Source organism: Epinephelus fuscoguttatus, linkage group LG19 (assembly GCF_011397635.1).
Source record: "Epinephelus fuscoguttatus linkage group LG19, E.fuscoguttatus.final_Chr_v1".
NCBI lineage: Eukaryota > Metazoa > Chordata > Actinopteri > Perciformes > Serranidae > Epinephelus > Epinephelus fuscoguttatus.
In genome coordinates this window covers 4,009,618-4,026,134 of record NC_064770.1, presented here as the reverse complement: position 1 = coordinate 4,026,134, position 16,517 = coordinate 4,009,618, and the positions used below count along the sequence as shown (strand labels likewise).

The 16,517-nt window shown below is 39.2% G+C and overlaps 1 protein-coding gene across 6 annotated transcripts in view; it reads right to left on the bottom strand.

Annotated features, from left to right (window-relative positions):
• The window catches only part of nbr1b (NBR1 autophagy cargo receptor b), a 56,038-nt gene extending 41,926 nt beyond the window's left edge, over nt 1-14,112 (bottom strand). For all 6 annotated transcript variants that reach the window (XM_049560181.1, XM_049560182.1, XM_049560183.1 and 3 more), the window contains exons 1-5: nt 13,864-14,112; nt 5,620-5,682; nt 2,666-2,684; nt 2,526-2,548; nt 825-1,013 (exon numbers count right to left, since the gene is read on the bottom strand). In XM_049560181.1, coding sequence (XP_049416138.1) covers nt 825-1,013; nt 2,526-2,548; nt 2,666-2,684; nt 5,620-5,682; nt 13,864-13,965 — 396 coding nt within the window. In that variant the 5' untranslated portion in view covers nt 13,966-14,112. The remainder of the gene's footprint in view (nt 1-824; nt 1,014-2,525; nt 2,549-2,665; nt 2,685-5,619; nt 5,683-13,863) is intronic.
• Between the last annotated feature and the right edge of the window lie 2,405 nt (nt 14,113-16,517).

Here is a 16,517-nt window from a genome sequence, read left to right as displayed (position 1 = left end):
ACTTGGTGGAGGCATGTAGCATGGTCCAATGTAAAAGCCATTACATTTTGGAGTGGATCCAATTAACGGGACGGGTCCATGGGCAGGTAGGAGTCAATTGCCTGCTCTGGCCACCAGGGGGCGAGTTTCTGATGCCCCAATATCCAGATTTGTTCTCAATATATTTGTCAACACATCTGCCAAATTTGGTGCTTTTATCACAAAATTGAATGATTCTAGACAAATATTGAGCTATGCTGCCCCACTATTATTCAAAGATTCTTTATTTAAATCATTCATCATGATACAATATCTCCTGATATTACAGAGTCTGCCTTGAGAGGATTTTGATTTGATTTAATTCAAGGGTCTGCCACTGATATGACAAATTATCAGTAAATATCCTCATTGTCTTTTTTTTGGCTACTTATAATTTTCTGACACTAAGCCTCTATTTTTGAAAATTTAGGAAGGAGGTGTGCTTGGACGGAAATGGTGACATAGACATGCCATGGAAACTTAATTCAAAATAAAGGCGCATCTTAAAGATGACGATGTGTATCTCTGTTTTCACTTTGCATCAATAATATTGGATTGTTGATCACTGACTCAGTATGTTGTTAATTTTTTCACCTTTATATAACCAGGAGAGTCCCACTGAGATTAGAGTCAAATATTCATATTGAAAAAATACTGCTGTACAGCAGTGAGATGCACCATTTCCCAAGTTTTTTTTTTGTTTTTTTTTTTAAAATCCAATCAGTGGCACCTGAGGTATCATGACTTATAAATGGACAAAGAAATGCTCAGTGCCCAATATGAGCTGCTGTGTGTTGGGGTCTTACCATGCCCTGTTCTGGCACTGCAGCCTGGACTTTGCGGCTGACCACCTGGGCCAGGGTGGGGCAGTGCTGTGGGGGTCTGAAGCCCCTCTTGGGTTCTGTCCCACTGGCCTTGGTAGTAGAGACCCTTGCTGGCTGGCCGCGAGTCTCGTACACATTCATGTGGAGTCGATTCCCCTGCCTTGCTGCACTCTGGGAAACATGGAAACAGTCTCACCTGCTGCAATTTTTTAAAATCAATTTCGGATTCATTTCTTAACCATGCTGTTAGAAAATGCAGGTTTTTTTTAGAAACAAAGGTGAAACTAAGATAACCAATGGCAATATGATATAACCCCATCTACTAACTTATTCCAGGAGATTTGCTACAGTATATTTGAGTATCACTAAAGTTGCTATTTGAAGCAATATACATGGAGGATTCAGGTAGAGGTTAGGGTTAAGTCTGTAGAGGGAGCTGAGCCTGAGGGCAAAGCTTTTGACTGCAGATAAAAGTGGCAGGAATGAGTTTCCTCCAATATTCAGAAGGTGTTTGTCAAACCCAAAGAAGGAGGAGTAGAGCTGCTGCTCCTTCATGCTGACAGGAGCCAGCTGAAGAGGATTCTAGGTTCGGATTAGGATGCCCCTTGGATGCCTCCCTGTGGAGGTCGTCCAGGTTTGTCCTACTGGGAAGAGACCCAGCATGTATAATATAATCCTGCAATATTATGTAACATGTTTTGGCATAGCTGGCCCTGCCATGTTGGAGGGATTTCACTGTATAAAGCATCTGGGAACAAATGGATGAACTGTTTCACTCATCTGAATTGTAGGTATTGCAAATGGTAAAGCCTCAAAAGTGGAACTATCATTACATGATTACCACTGTGGGCCACAGTGATGCGTTTTAAAACATGCACCAATCCAGCCTGTTAACAGAGCAGATCTTCCCCGACCAACCCACAAACATATGCGTACCCGCAACTCAGAGCTGAAAGTTTCTGATATTGACCATTGCTATTAACAACCTGTTTTGCTGTTGGTTATATTGTTTGTCACTTCCAATATATATCACAATATAAAATGTGTGTCTCTTTTAAAAAGAAAAAGTTAAAATGTTGGTTAGAAATCAAGTACTCACCCATTTTTTATGTGGTTACATCATGATCTCAAGCGGACAGCTGATAAGTACAGTGTTTATTTTATACTATAACAGAAGTGTATATTTGACGGATTCAGAGTGGACAGAGAGAGATGTGTGCTTCCTTGCTCTTCGAATATGGTGTAAGACCTACATATTCTCTGAGAGAAATATTTTTACTGAACGTTATGACCAGAGGGATTTAAGTACGTCGGACTTCAATAGATTTTCCTGGTCAAAAATCTGCTAAAAACCTGAGCGCAACAGCACTGATGAAAAAGCTGCTTGCTGTGTGTGTGAGTGAGAGACAGAGACAGAGAGGGGAAGAAAAGGTACAAGGTGGACTAATGCACAATGTTTATGTAAGTTATCAATAACTTACTCATAATGCTGCTGTCACTTAATGACCCACTCACCCAAAACCTGCTTTATTTTCTAACAAGTTTACCATAACCACCCAACTAGTGGGCTGTTGGTCAACATGCACATCACTAGTGGGCGGAGCTAAAATGTACTGTACAATACTTCTTTGTTTCCCATAAGTGCATAAAAGTGAACAGCAACTGAACTTCAAATCAACTTACCTTCAATGCCTCCTCATACTCCACTGGAATAAAAGCAGAAGAATTTATTAAAATGACATCAGTATGTAACTCTTTCTAAATCTCATAGATTTTTGGGATTTGTCTAGTATACTGTGTCTTATGACTGTTTGTTTGCTCACCTTGGCTGTTAATGGACACCTGGAGGAAGAAAGGGGAAGACAGTTTTTGTAACTCTGGAAACGTTTACACTGTGTTATCAGTTTATTATCTGCCTGGTGACACAGTTGCAGGAATTAAAGTGCTACTCCACCAGTGTAATGAATATGATGCTCAGTTTAGTCATCAGCAGCTCTGAAAATACCCCAATGACATTGTGATGTCATCAAGGTTACCTCAGCCTGGGTTTGCATACTACAAAATATTTTACAGACGATAAATTGAGACTGTCAAGTTTCAAACATATTGGCATTTAACAGGTAGCACCAATTTATAAATCCGTGTCTTTCAAGACCCCCAACTTATGGATGTGCAGTACCAAATCAAGGGAATACCCCTTTAAACGGACAGATGAGTTCTGCACTGTTAAGTAGATGTGGAAAATGAATCAAAAAGTAACAAAGACTGACATGAATTACAGGAATCTCAAACCAACCTAATCAACAGCTGAATACAGTGACGGAGGTTAAAGGGTGAGCTCAGAATTTTTCAACCTGGACCACAGTTTCCCATGTTTTTGTGTCTAATTTACAAATCAGAAAAATGATTTCTGAAATTGGTCCAGTATTGAGAGAGACCATTGCTGAAACAGGCTGCAATGTAATGCCTACAGGCAACTACCATCAATTTACGTCCACTAAAAGTGCTTGTTTTTGCCACTGACAGGATCAGGATGTTAATATAGGTGTCTGATAACATTACTGAAAGGTTCGCTACAGAGGTCAACCTCTTTGTTAAAGAGTAAGATCCTTTCTGTTTAAACAGAAACAGCCCAGAATTTGCTATTGTCAAACCCACCAGAGTTCATTTGACATACATGATGATACAGCAAAGGGCCACAGGCTGGAGTCAAACCTGGGCCATTGCGGCAACAGCCTTATACATGGGGCGCTTGCTCTATCCACTAAACCACCGACGCCCCTTGGTTCTTGTCTTCACTGTTCCAGCAATCACCAACTCTTTTGACTGAAATAAACCCTAAATTCACCCAGTTAGACGTGAAAATATGCTGTACCTCAACATGCTAAAATTATTGTTTATTCAAAAGAGTGTCTTGTGTTGGTTACAGAAAAAGCATCTTGCTTCTTAATAAAAAGGTCTATCTCTGTAGGAATGCTTTCCATAACGTTGTCAGACACTTGGAATGGTAATCTGAGCCTGTTAGTGGCAAAAACAAGTATTTTAGTGGACGTATCCACTAAACCTCTCTGTAGGAATGCTTTCCATAACGTTGTCAGACACTTGGAATGGTAATCTGAGCCTGTTAGTGGCAAAAACAAGTATTTTAGTGGACGTACACAAACGGTGCTTAATGCCTGCAGGGATTACATCGCAGCCTGTATCATGGTTTCACTCAATACCAGACCAGTTTCAAAAATTGGTGTCACCCTTAGTCAGACACATAAACATGGGAAAATAATTTGGAAAATATCAAAGTTTCCCTTTAACTCCAAAGCTAGCTACAACTACACTTGTTAGTCACAGCATATGTGCATTATAACCTGTCGGAATTATTAATTATTTAACACCGTGTTCTAACTGGATGTGAGCTTCAGACTATTGTGCCACATTGCGTTATATGTCGGACAGTCTGTATCAACACTGGATCTGTTTAATATGTAAACAAATCACTTACCTAGCAGCTATGGTCTCAGAGAAACCACTGAAAATATGGATAAGAACGTACTTCCTTATTATTCAAACTCACACCTAGGGATGAGCAAGTACACCATTATTTGTTTCTGTGTCTGTATCTGTTCAACCAACTAATTTATCTCTACTCGGAATGGGTGTCAGAAGTGGGTGGAGTTTACATCAGAAGTGGGTTGGGCCTAATCAGGAATTGTGATTTTAAGTCTAAAATTTACATGGATTGATCAGAAGTTGCAGTATTTATTACCTATGAGAAAAGTATTTGCAGAACAACCTCAGAATTGAGCTTTGGATCATTTTTGTTTATCACAAGAGTACAAGATTAATCATAGCTACCCAAATGAGAATTTTCCTCTATCATGAGTACAGATAATGACACATTTTACTCATATGATACTCATATTCGTAATAAGTACATTATCTGTACCAGCTACTTGTTTTATCCGAGTATTTGGCTCAACCCAACTCACAACAATACTATCACAGGTAAGTTATAGATATCATTATTGTAGATACCATACTATAAAATACCACCATCTCCACATTGTAAAACAAGCTAGCTTGCTAGCATCACAGACAATTCTTAGCAGAAATGTTCATCCAGTTGCCAGATGCCAACTTATTTAGATTTTTCTAGTGAAATAAAGGGGTATCCTGTCGGAAAAAGGATTGCAATGGTATGAGATTTTCATGGTACGTTAACTGTTCACAAAATATTGCAGTTTTACGGTATCACGATACAGAATTATTACTATCATCACGGTGTAACTTGAAATCTGTATATCGCTGCAGCCCTAGGAGGTAACTCCTCATTAAACCTTGTGATTTAGCCATTCCTGTCATTGCGGCGTTTCCGACAGGAATGACAGAATACAAATAGAAACGGGGTGTCCAACACAATTTCAGCTCAAAACGTCGCTTTGCTTGCAGGCAGTTATAACAGTCAAATAGAAAACAATACAATCAAACTGATTTAGTCGCTGAGGCCTGCTGGCATTGCATCCAGTTAGGACATGGTGTTTTCTTAACTACTGACATTGTAAAATAAGTCTTCTGCAGTCAGAATCCATGATTTTTCACATTCTTGTTCAGTATAAAGAATTAATAGAAGATCAATGTGACAACTGAGAATCTTTCATAAGATACTGTTTATTAGGCATTGCCGGGTAAATGCGACAATAAACCATGACATTGATGAAGGACTTATTGCTAAGTGTAAAAACAGCAAATAAGACAAAGCCAGAGTGACAGCAGAGTCTCTCACCTCCTCGTTCTCCTCGTCAAAATAGGTCAGCTGAAGACTGCACAGGCCAAAGGAACGCTTCACCTGCACACAAACACACACGCAAAGATCTGAGGACAGGGGATGTGGGCCATCAAAAAGAGGGAAGGGTAGAAAATGCCAAGGTATAGATGACAAAAATAAAGCAATCACAACTTCAGACCTAACAGTCATTTCAAATAGGGATTAACTCTGTGACTCAGGCTGAGCTGTGTGTGTGTGTCTGAGGAAGAGCTGGGTGCTCAAACGCTACACAGCATTAAAATCCTTCCAACGAGCTATTTGGTGTCCAGATCTATTCGTTTCAAATGCATGTGTCTCCTCGCCATCAGAAAGGTGACCTGTTAGAAGACTCTATGGCTTGTGTTTATCCCTGCTTAACCAGAGGAAGCAGTAGGGCTGGGTATCACCACAGATTTCCTGAAACGATTCGATTCCGATTCAAGGGGTCCCGATTCTTTTTTTTTTTTCATTTTATTTTTTTTATTTTATATACTTTACACTTATCGATTCAACTGGTGATTTTTCAGTAACAATACCAATTTTTGCTAGTATGTGAAAGAGATTCTCAGAGAACTAATAGCGTAACATTTACAAGAAATTATTTTTTAAGGAACAAATTCACAACAGGATTAAAACTGAATACTTTATAACTAAATGTTTCTAGAGCAGCAACAGTAATACTGAAACAGCAAAGTCACAATATAAACTCACAATATAATGTCACTGGAAACAAAATGAAAATGTCAATAAAATAAATCATATTCCTGAAATCACAATACTGAGTGAAGTTTAGAAAGAATGAAGAACACAGACATCAGTCAGTATCAGTCCTGCTGTCCTCTCTGCTCCTCCCTCCGCGGCGGAGACTCGCTGCCTGCAGGTCACATGACCACTGGTAAGTTTTAAGATACGAGACACACGTAGTCTAGATGGAAACAGGGGTCCACGCGCACCCCCCAGATTTTTTTGTGGCACCTGATTTTTCTTAATCCTTTAAGTGTCTACTTTCAGATTTTGCAGGCTGAAATAATGTCCCAAAGGCTTCATTTTTAACCCTTTATTGCACCTATCCCCAACCGGAAAAAGAAAAACAAGATATAGAAAGTGGTGTAACTTTTGAAGTAAACAACATACAGAGACGAATAAATACACTTTTCCATACAACTCTGACCCAAGAAATTTAATGGAATAGTTATTTTTGACATTTGACAACATCTTGACTCTATTTCTGGACAAAAACAACAAAAAATGGAAAAAAAATTTTAATTTCACTTACTTACTTTTTTCTTCTTATTCTTGAAATTGTTCCAAAAGAGAGAGCAGTGGGAGACAACCATCTTACAGTCGCAAGGTGCAGGCCCACTGTCCCAACCGACGCCAAAGTTGGCAGTTGATGTTCAGTCACCTACAGAATTTGGCCCTTTTCTGTATTTTTCTATTTTGTTTGTCCCCCTCCCTCCCAGAAATAGTCAATATGGTTTGAAATGTTTAGTAGTAGTAGGCTAGGCCTACCCATTTTATTGAATTCCTTGAGTCTGAATTGTATAGAAACATATTTACTTCAAAAACAAAGCTATTTTCAATTTCTTCAAGTTCAGGAGAGTATAAACTGTTAAAAATAACCCCCAGGGGACATTAGCCTATATTTTAGTCTGCTATGTATAATTTTAGAATAAACACTTAAATAGTTAAGGAAAAACAGGTAGTGAAAAAAAAAAATCACTCTATGCACATGAAAATAGGAAAATATAATTGTCAAATGTACATTTTTTTTGCTGTTTTTTTCCAGAAATAAAGTTGTCAAATGTCAAAAATAACCATTCCATTTAATTCCTTGTGTCAGAATTGTATGGAAAAATGTGTTCATTTGTCTCTCTGTGTTGTTTACTTCAAAAGCTAAGCTATTTTCAATTTCTTTGGATTCGGTATAGGTTTAATAAACTGTTAAAAATAAACCCCATGGGATATTATTTCAGTCTGCTAGCTAGTATAATCTTAAAATAGACACTTAAATGATTAAAAAAAAAAATTCACCCTAGGTGCATGAAAAAAGGAAAATATAGTTGTGAAATTAACATTTTTTTGCCATTTTTTGTTGTTTTTGTCCAGAAATAGAGTCAAGATGTTGTCAAATGTCAAAAATAACCATTCCATTAAAGTCCTTGAGTCAGAGTTGTACAGAAAAGTGTATTTATTTGTCTCTGTATGTTGTTTACTTCAAAAGTTACACCACTTCGTATATCTTGTTTTTCTTTTCCGGTTGGAGATAGGTGCAATAAAGGGTTAAAAATGAAGCCTTTGGGACATTATTTCAGCTTGCTATCTGGCAAAATCTGAAAATAGACACTTAAAGAATTAAGAAAAATCAGGTGCCACAAAAAAATCCGGGGGGTGCGCGTGGACCCCTGTTTCCATCTAGACTAATGAAGCTAAACCATTTAACATAAACAGCTGCTGTTGTTTCAGCTTGTTAGTAACAATTCTATGAGATGGAAAGCGCTCTGTGCTTGTTTATAACATAATAATAGCAGTGGTGGATGAGAGACTGTGGACAGAGCAGACTGACCCCTGGACCCCAGGAAGAATAGTTGCAGTCCTGCTGTAGCTAATGGGGATCCTAATAAACAATAAACAATAAATAATAAACTGAAATTTTCTCCAAAAGGTTACCTGTTGCTGATCAGCTGTATTGATAAAGTATTGGCTTTTTCCTCGAGGAGGTTCTATTGCACTCACAGTAACAAGCATAGTCATCAGTCATCAGCAGTTATCTTTACCTCTCTGTCTCCACCGTGACGTCTTTACTCCGTGTTTGTGTGTGTGTGTGTGTGTGTGTGTGTGTGTGTGTGTGTGCGCGCGCGTAAAAGTGGTGCAGCAGCCAGGACGCACAGACAGCAGGAGGAGCAGCACGATAATAAATCACACCCAAATGTAAAAAAAGTAAGTTAACAGTTAGAGATAAAAGAGCCGGTGATGTTGGAGCTTCTCAATACTATGGTAGCTTGTTTACTACCCACGAGATTAACGGGGTAAAGCTTCACACATCCATGGGAAAAAGGGCATATCAAAATATCGATCTCAGATATTACGAATCGATATCGGGTCATCCCAGTGAAGATCGATTTGAATCGGATGAATTGATTATTTTAACCCAGCCCTAGGAAGCAGTGTTCAGGAGCAGGATCCAGTCACACTCCTGCTGGCTCTTTACTAGCTGAAACCTATTTCTTTTCATTAGGCTTTGACAGCAACCAATAAAATAGGACTGCTCAATTATGGAAAAAATCATAATCACGATTATTTTGTTTTCATAATCGTTGAAAGCCCAATTCGTAATCTAGATTAAAATTCGATTAAACGAGCAGCTCATGTCGCCAGGTATTATTCAGCACTTCATGCTGAATAAAAAACAGATGATGCTAAACCTGTACACCAAACCCACTAACATCTTTCTCATTGGTGAAAAAACAACTCAGAGTGAAGTCTTACATCTGTGACTCAGCAGCACTCAGACAAATGAACCATAAATTGAAAGCTGCAGAGCTGCCAGCCCACATTTCACCTTCTTCCTTGACACTGGCTAATTACAATGCCACTGATTCAAAAACAGGGCCTCTGGTCTTTCCCCCCACAGTTTTTTAGTGGCTCCAAGCTTATTCTAGCTCATTGGTACACTATTAGGTTAACATGAATTCAGTGATACAGGACTGCTTTTGGGAAGAGTACACAGAAAAAAAAAAATTGAGCCCTGCTCTAGGCCTGTCACCATAAGTACTTAAGTTTGATGATATATTGGCCTCCCCAAAAGAGATAAACCATATTATTTGTTGTTTTAAGACTATATTATCCCAATGATAAAATGATAATATAAAAGCATCATAATGCAATTTACCCTTTCAAAAAGCAATGAACTTTTAATTCTTCAGAATGAGTTGAATTGGAATACAATAAAAATATTTAACATATTTTTTAATAAAAGTAATGAACACCTGTTAGTGGAAATGTACGATAGTGGATTTTTTGCCAGTATCCAATATGCCAATATATAACACCTCATTTGTCCGACAACCGATATATCCACTTTTTTCCCCACCTAATTTTACTGATCATCAAGCCTCTTCTGTAGTGTAGTTATCATCATATTATACATACTATTATCATGATGGCCCAATATGGGCTGCAATATGTGCCGCCAGAAACTGAATTTGAATCATTTATATTTGAATTTGAATTTCTAAACTTGAATAATTGCACTGAAAAACTGAATTTGAATCACATAATTTGAAATTGTATTGTTTAATTTGAATCACTGCACTGAAAAATGAATCTGAATAGTATAATTTGAAATTGAATTTATTTTGAATTTAAATTGAATTTATTTCTATATATCTCCACATTCGGGCGGCACGGTGGTGAGGTGGTTAGCACTCTCGCCTCACAGCAAGAGGGTTGCCGGTTCGATCACAGGCGTGGGAGCCCTTCTGTGCGGAGTTTGCATGTTCTCCCCGTGTCAGCGTGGGTTCTCTCCGGGCACTCCAGCTTCCTCCCACAGTCCAAAGACATGCAGATTGGGGACTAGGTTAATTGATAACTCTAAATTGTCCGTAGGTGTGAATGTGAGCGTGAATGGTTGTTTGTCTCTATGTGTCAGCCCTGCGATAGTCTGGCGACCTGTCCAGGGTGTACCCTGCCTCTCGCCCGATGTAGCTGGGATAGGCTCCAGCCCCCCCGCAACCCTCAAGAGGATGAAGCGGTTAGAAGATGAATGAATGAATGAATATCTCCACATTCAGTTCTCACAATTCAAATTCAATTTACTGTGACAGACATCCGGGTAGTTTAAGGATGAAGGAAGAGCAATTGAGCACAGATACACAGGACTCCTCTTCAGCCAATCAGCACCTACGTTTTTGAGCACGTAGGAAGAAGCGCTCGCCTTGATCCATAGACCATAGACAATAGGCTCGTTTGAGATGAAATGCGCCTCGCCTGAAAAGTAGACGAGAGCAGGCGGCCACAGCGGGGGGCGGTGACAAAAAACTGTGGTGAAGTCGGACATTTTGAGAACTGAATTTGAATTGTGAGAACTGAATGTGGAGATATACAGAAATAAATTCAATTTCAAATTATACTATTCAGATTCAGTTTTTCAATGCAATGATTCAAATTAAACAATACAATTTCAAATTATGTGATTCAAATTCAGTTTTTCAGTGCAATTATTCAAGTTTAGAAATTCAAATTCAGATATAAATGATTCAAATTCAGTTTCTGGCGGCACATATTTCAGCCCATAGCCCAACAGCAGATGGAGACATGAAATAGAATGCGTTTCAGTGTATGTAATAGTCATTCATTGTGGAAAGAGGAAAAAGCACGTTGGCCGATCCCAATAGTTCACTTTAAAGCCAGTATCAGCTGATACCAATGAGGTGCTGATATTATCGTGCATTTTGATATACTTTGATATACTTTATATACATCCATACATATTTCAGTCATCTAACCAAAGACCCATTGCGCGCGCACACACACACACACACACACACACACACACTTTTTGTTTTACCTTACAAGGTAACTCTGTATTTTTCAACCTGGACACCATTTTCTCATGTTTTTGTGTCCAAGTGACTAATGGCAACAGTAGTTTTTGAAATCAATCCATTATTAAGTGAGACAGCTACAGCTGGCAGCAGCAAAACAGGCTGCAATGTAACCACTTGGGGCAACTGAGCATCGTCTTGAAGTGTCACATCTTCAAGCGTCACTTAAAGGTAACAAACAAAATATAGACATGTATGAAATCCTGCTTAATCATCACCTATGGGCTTCTACTCATGTGTGGTGGTGACTCTGTTTGCAGAGCTCCTGCCCTTTAACTGTATTTTGATATTTTTGTGAGCTCGGACCGCTTCTGGGCGGAGATTTCCCCAGCCAATGAGAGAGCGCAGGTGCCGTGCCCAAGCGTGTCCGAGCGTGCACCAGCGCAAGCCTTGCCTGAACCTCTTTTGTGAAGCCTTCTTCCGTACCTCCGGGCTCGGTACAGCTGGGAGAGTTTAGCCTGATAGGAGGGGCCAAATTTGAATGTGTGTTTACAAACAGCAACTGGAAAATCCTCCAGACCCTACCTTTAAGCGTTTGTTTTTGACACTGACAGGCTCAGATTGTTATTCTAAGTGTCTGACAGCATTATGGAATGGATTCCTACAGAAACAGAGCTTGTAAAAGAGTAAGATCCTTTTTGTTTGACCAAAATCAGCCTCAAAATCGCCATTGCCAAAGCCACCAAACTCTATTTAAATAAACCGTAATGTTGTAACAGTAATTTTAGCATGTATAGAGGCAGCATATTTTCACATCTAACTGGGTGAATTAATAGTTTACCAAACCAATAATCACCAATGCAAGTTTGGTAAACCATTAATTCACCTAGTTAGATGTGAAGACATGCTGCCTCTATACATGCTAAAATCACTGTTTATTCAAATGGAGTCCGGTGGATTTGATGATGGAGATTTGGGGGCGATTTCTGGTTGAATAAAAAGGATCTTAATCTTTAACAAAAAGGTCTATCTCCGTTGGGATCCTCTTCATAATCTTGTCAGACACTTGTAATAACAATCTGAGCATGTTAGTGACAAAAACAAGCACTTTTAGGCCCCGATAACACAGAAGAAGTTTCGCAAGTCACAGAACGCCAGGCACACCACATTGCCATTTTCTTTTTTTAAACTGAATGCCAATAGTAAAGAAACACTTGCTGCACCTTTTTATTGTTGCCAGGCAACCACCCTATTACCGCCTTACCTTGACATTCCTCTGTAATCAATCTACCATTTATCATTTGATTTATTTCATAATACTTAGTAGGTAGTTGAGAGGCTGTCAACAGATAGTTTGTTGGGCACAGGGAAACAGAGACCTGTATGGGTACATGAAACCCTAAAAAAAGCAGGTGCAGCAGTTTTTCCTCCATTGTTTACCAACTGTACACTTGTTGTGATGGGAAAAAAGCGGAGATGACGTGGGGCGCTTTTCCATTCTGAGTTGAAGTTTTTGCAGTTCAGAGCGTTGTGGTAAAAACGCCAGGCACCTAGTGTGCAGAAACACAAGGCACATAGCAACACAAAAACAGCAAAAAAAAAAAAAAAGCTTCATTCTCATTAAAAGTAATTACAAAAAGCAACCTTAAACTGCTATAAAGCTTTCTGTGTGATTTTAGTCAACATAAACTGATAGTGCTCAATTGCCCACAGGGATTACATTGCAGCAGGTTTTGCCGCTGCTGGCTGCAGCGCTCTGTCCAAATACTGGACCAGTTGTACAAACTGCTGTTCCGATTTGTCACTTAGACACAAAAACATGGGAAAATTAAGCCCAGGTTGAAACATTCCAAAGTCACCCTTTACACTGGGGACACCAAGACAGCACATACCCAGTCTGTGATATGACTCTGTTACTGTACTGACAGAATTAATGCTTCGGATATGCACATTATACTAACTTCATCAAGACAACAGGTAAATATGAAAGAAGCGCTCTGAATCAAAAACCAGTCAGAAAACAGTAAACATGATTAAATATACAAAATAAAGGCCTCTAATATGAACCAATTTCCAATAAATAGGGCAGTGCATTATGGGATTAGGCCTACCTACAACAATTTCATAATGTATTCCCGATAACCCACTTCTCTCTCTGATTGTTCAGTGTGTAGGAAAGCTTTGTGCAATAATGCTGTTGTGAAATGAATTTGGAGACTTATAAATGCCCTCTGACTGATATTTCAGCTAACAGGCCAGAGGAACACATTCAAATGGTGGATGTGTGTTTCAAACTGCTCAGACCAGTTGTGTTGAGCTGGTAAACAGTGTTTCCATGACAACAAACCACTATAATAACCCTGTCAGGCCAGCGATGTATCCTCCCTGCCCTCTGTGACACTGTTATCTGTGCTTTATCACAGCAGCTCACAGGACACACGCTGCATGATGGCAACGGTAATGCTACAGTCTGTCATTAGCATCTGTTACAGCGTATCCAGAGCTGGTAGGTTATGTCCCTAAGAGTAAACACAACCTTCCGATGTGGCACATCAATGTCATCAATCGCAAGCAGCAGCGACTAGAAATGAGTGTATGAGAGCAGACAGAGGCGGCAGCAGGCTGTGCGGTGATCGGTGTGTTTCAGAACGGGCCCGGTGATTCTCCCCTCTCTTACCATGGCCTCCATCGACTCCCAGCTCTTGGTCTCGGATCCCGACAGAAGGAAATTTTTGGAATTTCCTCTGAAATTCACCTTCAGGTTGATGTAGAAGTCCATGGCGTCGCCCGTCTGCGCCTTAACGCATATTACGCACGACGGACACGGAGCGTTTTCCCCGACCAGCGAAGGCTATTTGGGTTAATCTTGCCAATTCGCTCCACTGTGACTTATCCGACGGGGGATGAGGCGTATTTTGTGTTTACATCAGCGTCCTGGGCACGCCCACCCTGCACCATGTGTCCGGAACTAAGATCGACACTTCCGCTTGTGCGGAAAAAAAACAAAAGCAGCAGCGCGGTACGGTGCAGTGCGGAGAAGAGCCGCTGGAGGGCGGCACAGGAGCGTCACCTGTGATGATCAAGACCGCAGCAGGGATCCAATCTATTCATTACTCTCGCCAGATTCTCGTCGTTTATTTACAAACCAAAGGCCCTTCTTTATTGCCCTTGACAAAGATTTAGGAAAGTAGCCTACATAAAGTGTTGTTAAATCGTCTAAGGCCTTAAAAACTTAACTGGTATGTGTTAAATATAAGGATATGTAAGGAACCAGTCTCTGAGAATAATCTTTGGACTTTGCACTTGATAACTGGATAAGAAAAAATATATTTGTTTTCCATCTTTATAAAAAACCTTTATTTAACAAAAAAAAAACTCTTGAGATTAAAAATCTCTGTTTTAAGAGTGTGCTGGCCAAGACAGGCAACAACATAAATTACAGACAGTCAACATAGAACAAAAATACAAATTAAAAATGTACAGCTCTAAAACAAGCAATATAAAACACCTAATTAGATTACCACAATGAAAAGCCAACATGTTTGTTAATACATGTTATAAGTGAACTATAAAACCATAAAACAGAGACAACTAAGCATGATTACAAAGATCAACTAAAATACACGTTGACACTGGCATATAGACGATTGGGCACAACAGTCCTGCAACAGTTCTTTGAAATGGCCAAGAGGAACCAGTGACTGCAACTTTAAGTCCTTCTGCAGAGGATTCCACATATAAGGAGCTGCATACAGAAATGCTTGCTTGTCAAACTCTGTACATACCCTCCATATAGACAATAAAAACACGTTCTGTGAATGAAGAGCAAAGCCATTTTTTTGTTTAATGTACACACATAAATACGCTTGAAGAGGGCCAAGAATATCTTTGTAAACGAGAATGTCGATGAAAAAGTCTACAAAATTTAAAGAGGTTTTGCACTATGGCTTAGTCTTACCTTTGTTTTTTTTTTAAATTACTTTGATCCAGCTATGTTGCTATTGGTCAAATTGGTCTTTCTACTAAGCCAAAAAACAATACCACCAGCATAACATTTTTTTTTTTAAATCAAAATCATTATGATCAATTCCTGCATTAGAAAAGTACATTCTTTTGAACATCAAGAAAAATATCTCAGTTAAGGATTAGTCAAAATCCCTTATGCACCTTTTGTGCTCAAGGTAGTTTGTACTGCCACGCATACAATGTAGGAATGCTCTGATATTCAAATTACTACAACATTACTACAAATTTTATCAATCAGTTATCAGCCTCTCCATACAGAAAAAGAGTGTTTTGAGAGTATTAACAGCAACAAAACATATTGTATTAATAAGAAGAAGAAAAAGAAGAGGAAAAATCCAGTAACGAGATGGAGACATAAACTCACCATTTTAAATAGGAGTTGTCCTAATTAAAGGATTACATTTAATTTTAGATCCTCATAGGAATCAGTTGTTGTTACACCTGTAATGGTGGCCTGTGGAACCAAGACACTGTATATTCAGCAGCAGCACCTAACATAATATGTGAATATACTCATGTATATTTGCGCATGATTTTTAGTCATTTCTATAGTTTAATCCTTTGATTTCTTTGGATCAACACTATGTCCAGTTAATAATCCATCACCAGTTTGTCTGTCTGGATCTGGAAGTCCCACAGAATCTGTCTTTCAGTCCAGCCTTTTCCAACCACTAGTAGGATTTCTTGATTTTGGTCACTTCTTCAATTTGTCGGTGGTCATGCAGGGTCTTGTCCTTCCATGATGGTTCATGCTCCTCTTCTGTATTCTCTGGTTTCTGCTGCCTGAGGTATTCACTTAGCAGCTCATTTTTGGGGACCATCTTTCTGCTGTATTCCTGGATCCTCAATCTTCATTGTGTCATCCTGGACAGTGGCTCTGATGCTCACCAGTCCTCAGCCCCCCTCGTTCCACTTAGTGTACTTTCTCAAGGTGCTGGACTTGAGATGAAACCCCCCATGCATTGTGAGAAACGTCCTTGTCTTAATATCAGTGACCTGTATTTCCTACCAGTGGGGTATCTGATGGATGGCAGGGCATGGGGCAAAAAAGAAATGAGAATAAAATCCTGTAATTGTCATTCATCCATTCTGACATATGTTCAGGATATGTTCAGGTTATTGAAACAACTTAACAGGCATCTGCAGTGGTTATTACAGCATGCTGCAATGAACTGGTTGTAGTGTTTTTAACACTACTCCAAAACTGCATGTTATTTACTCTGGTTTAATCTAAAATTTCAGCACGTCAATCTTCTTACTTTCCTAAAACAGACTACTGTGCAATTACAGTGATATCTTATTATT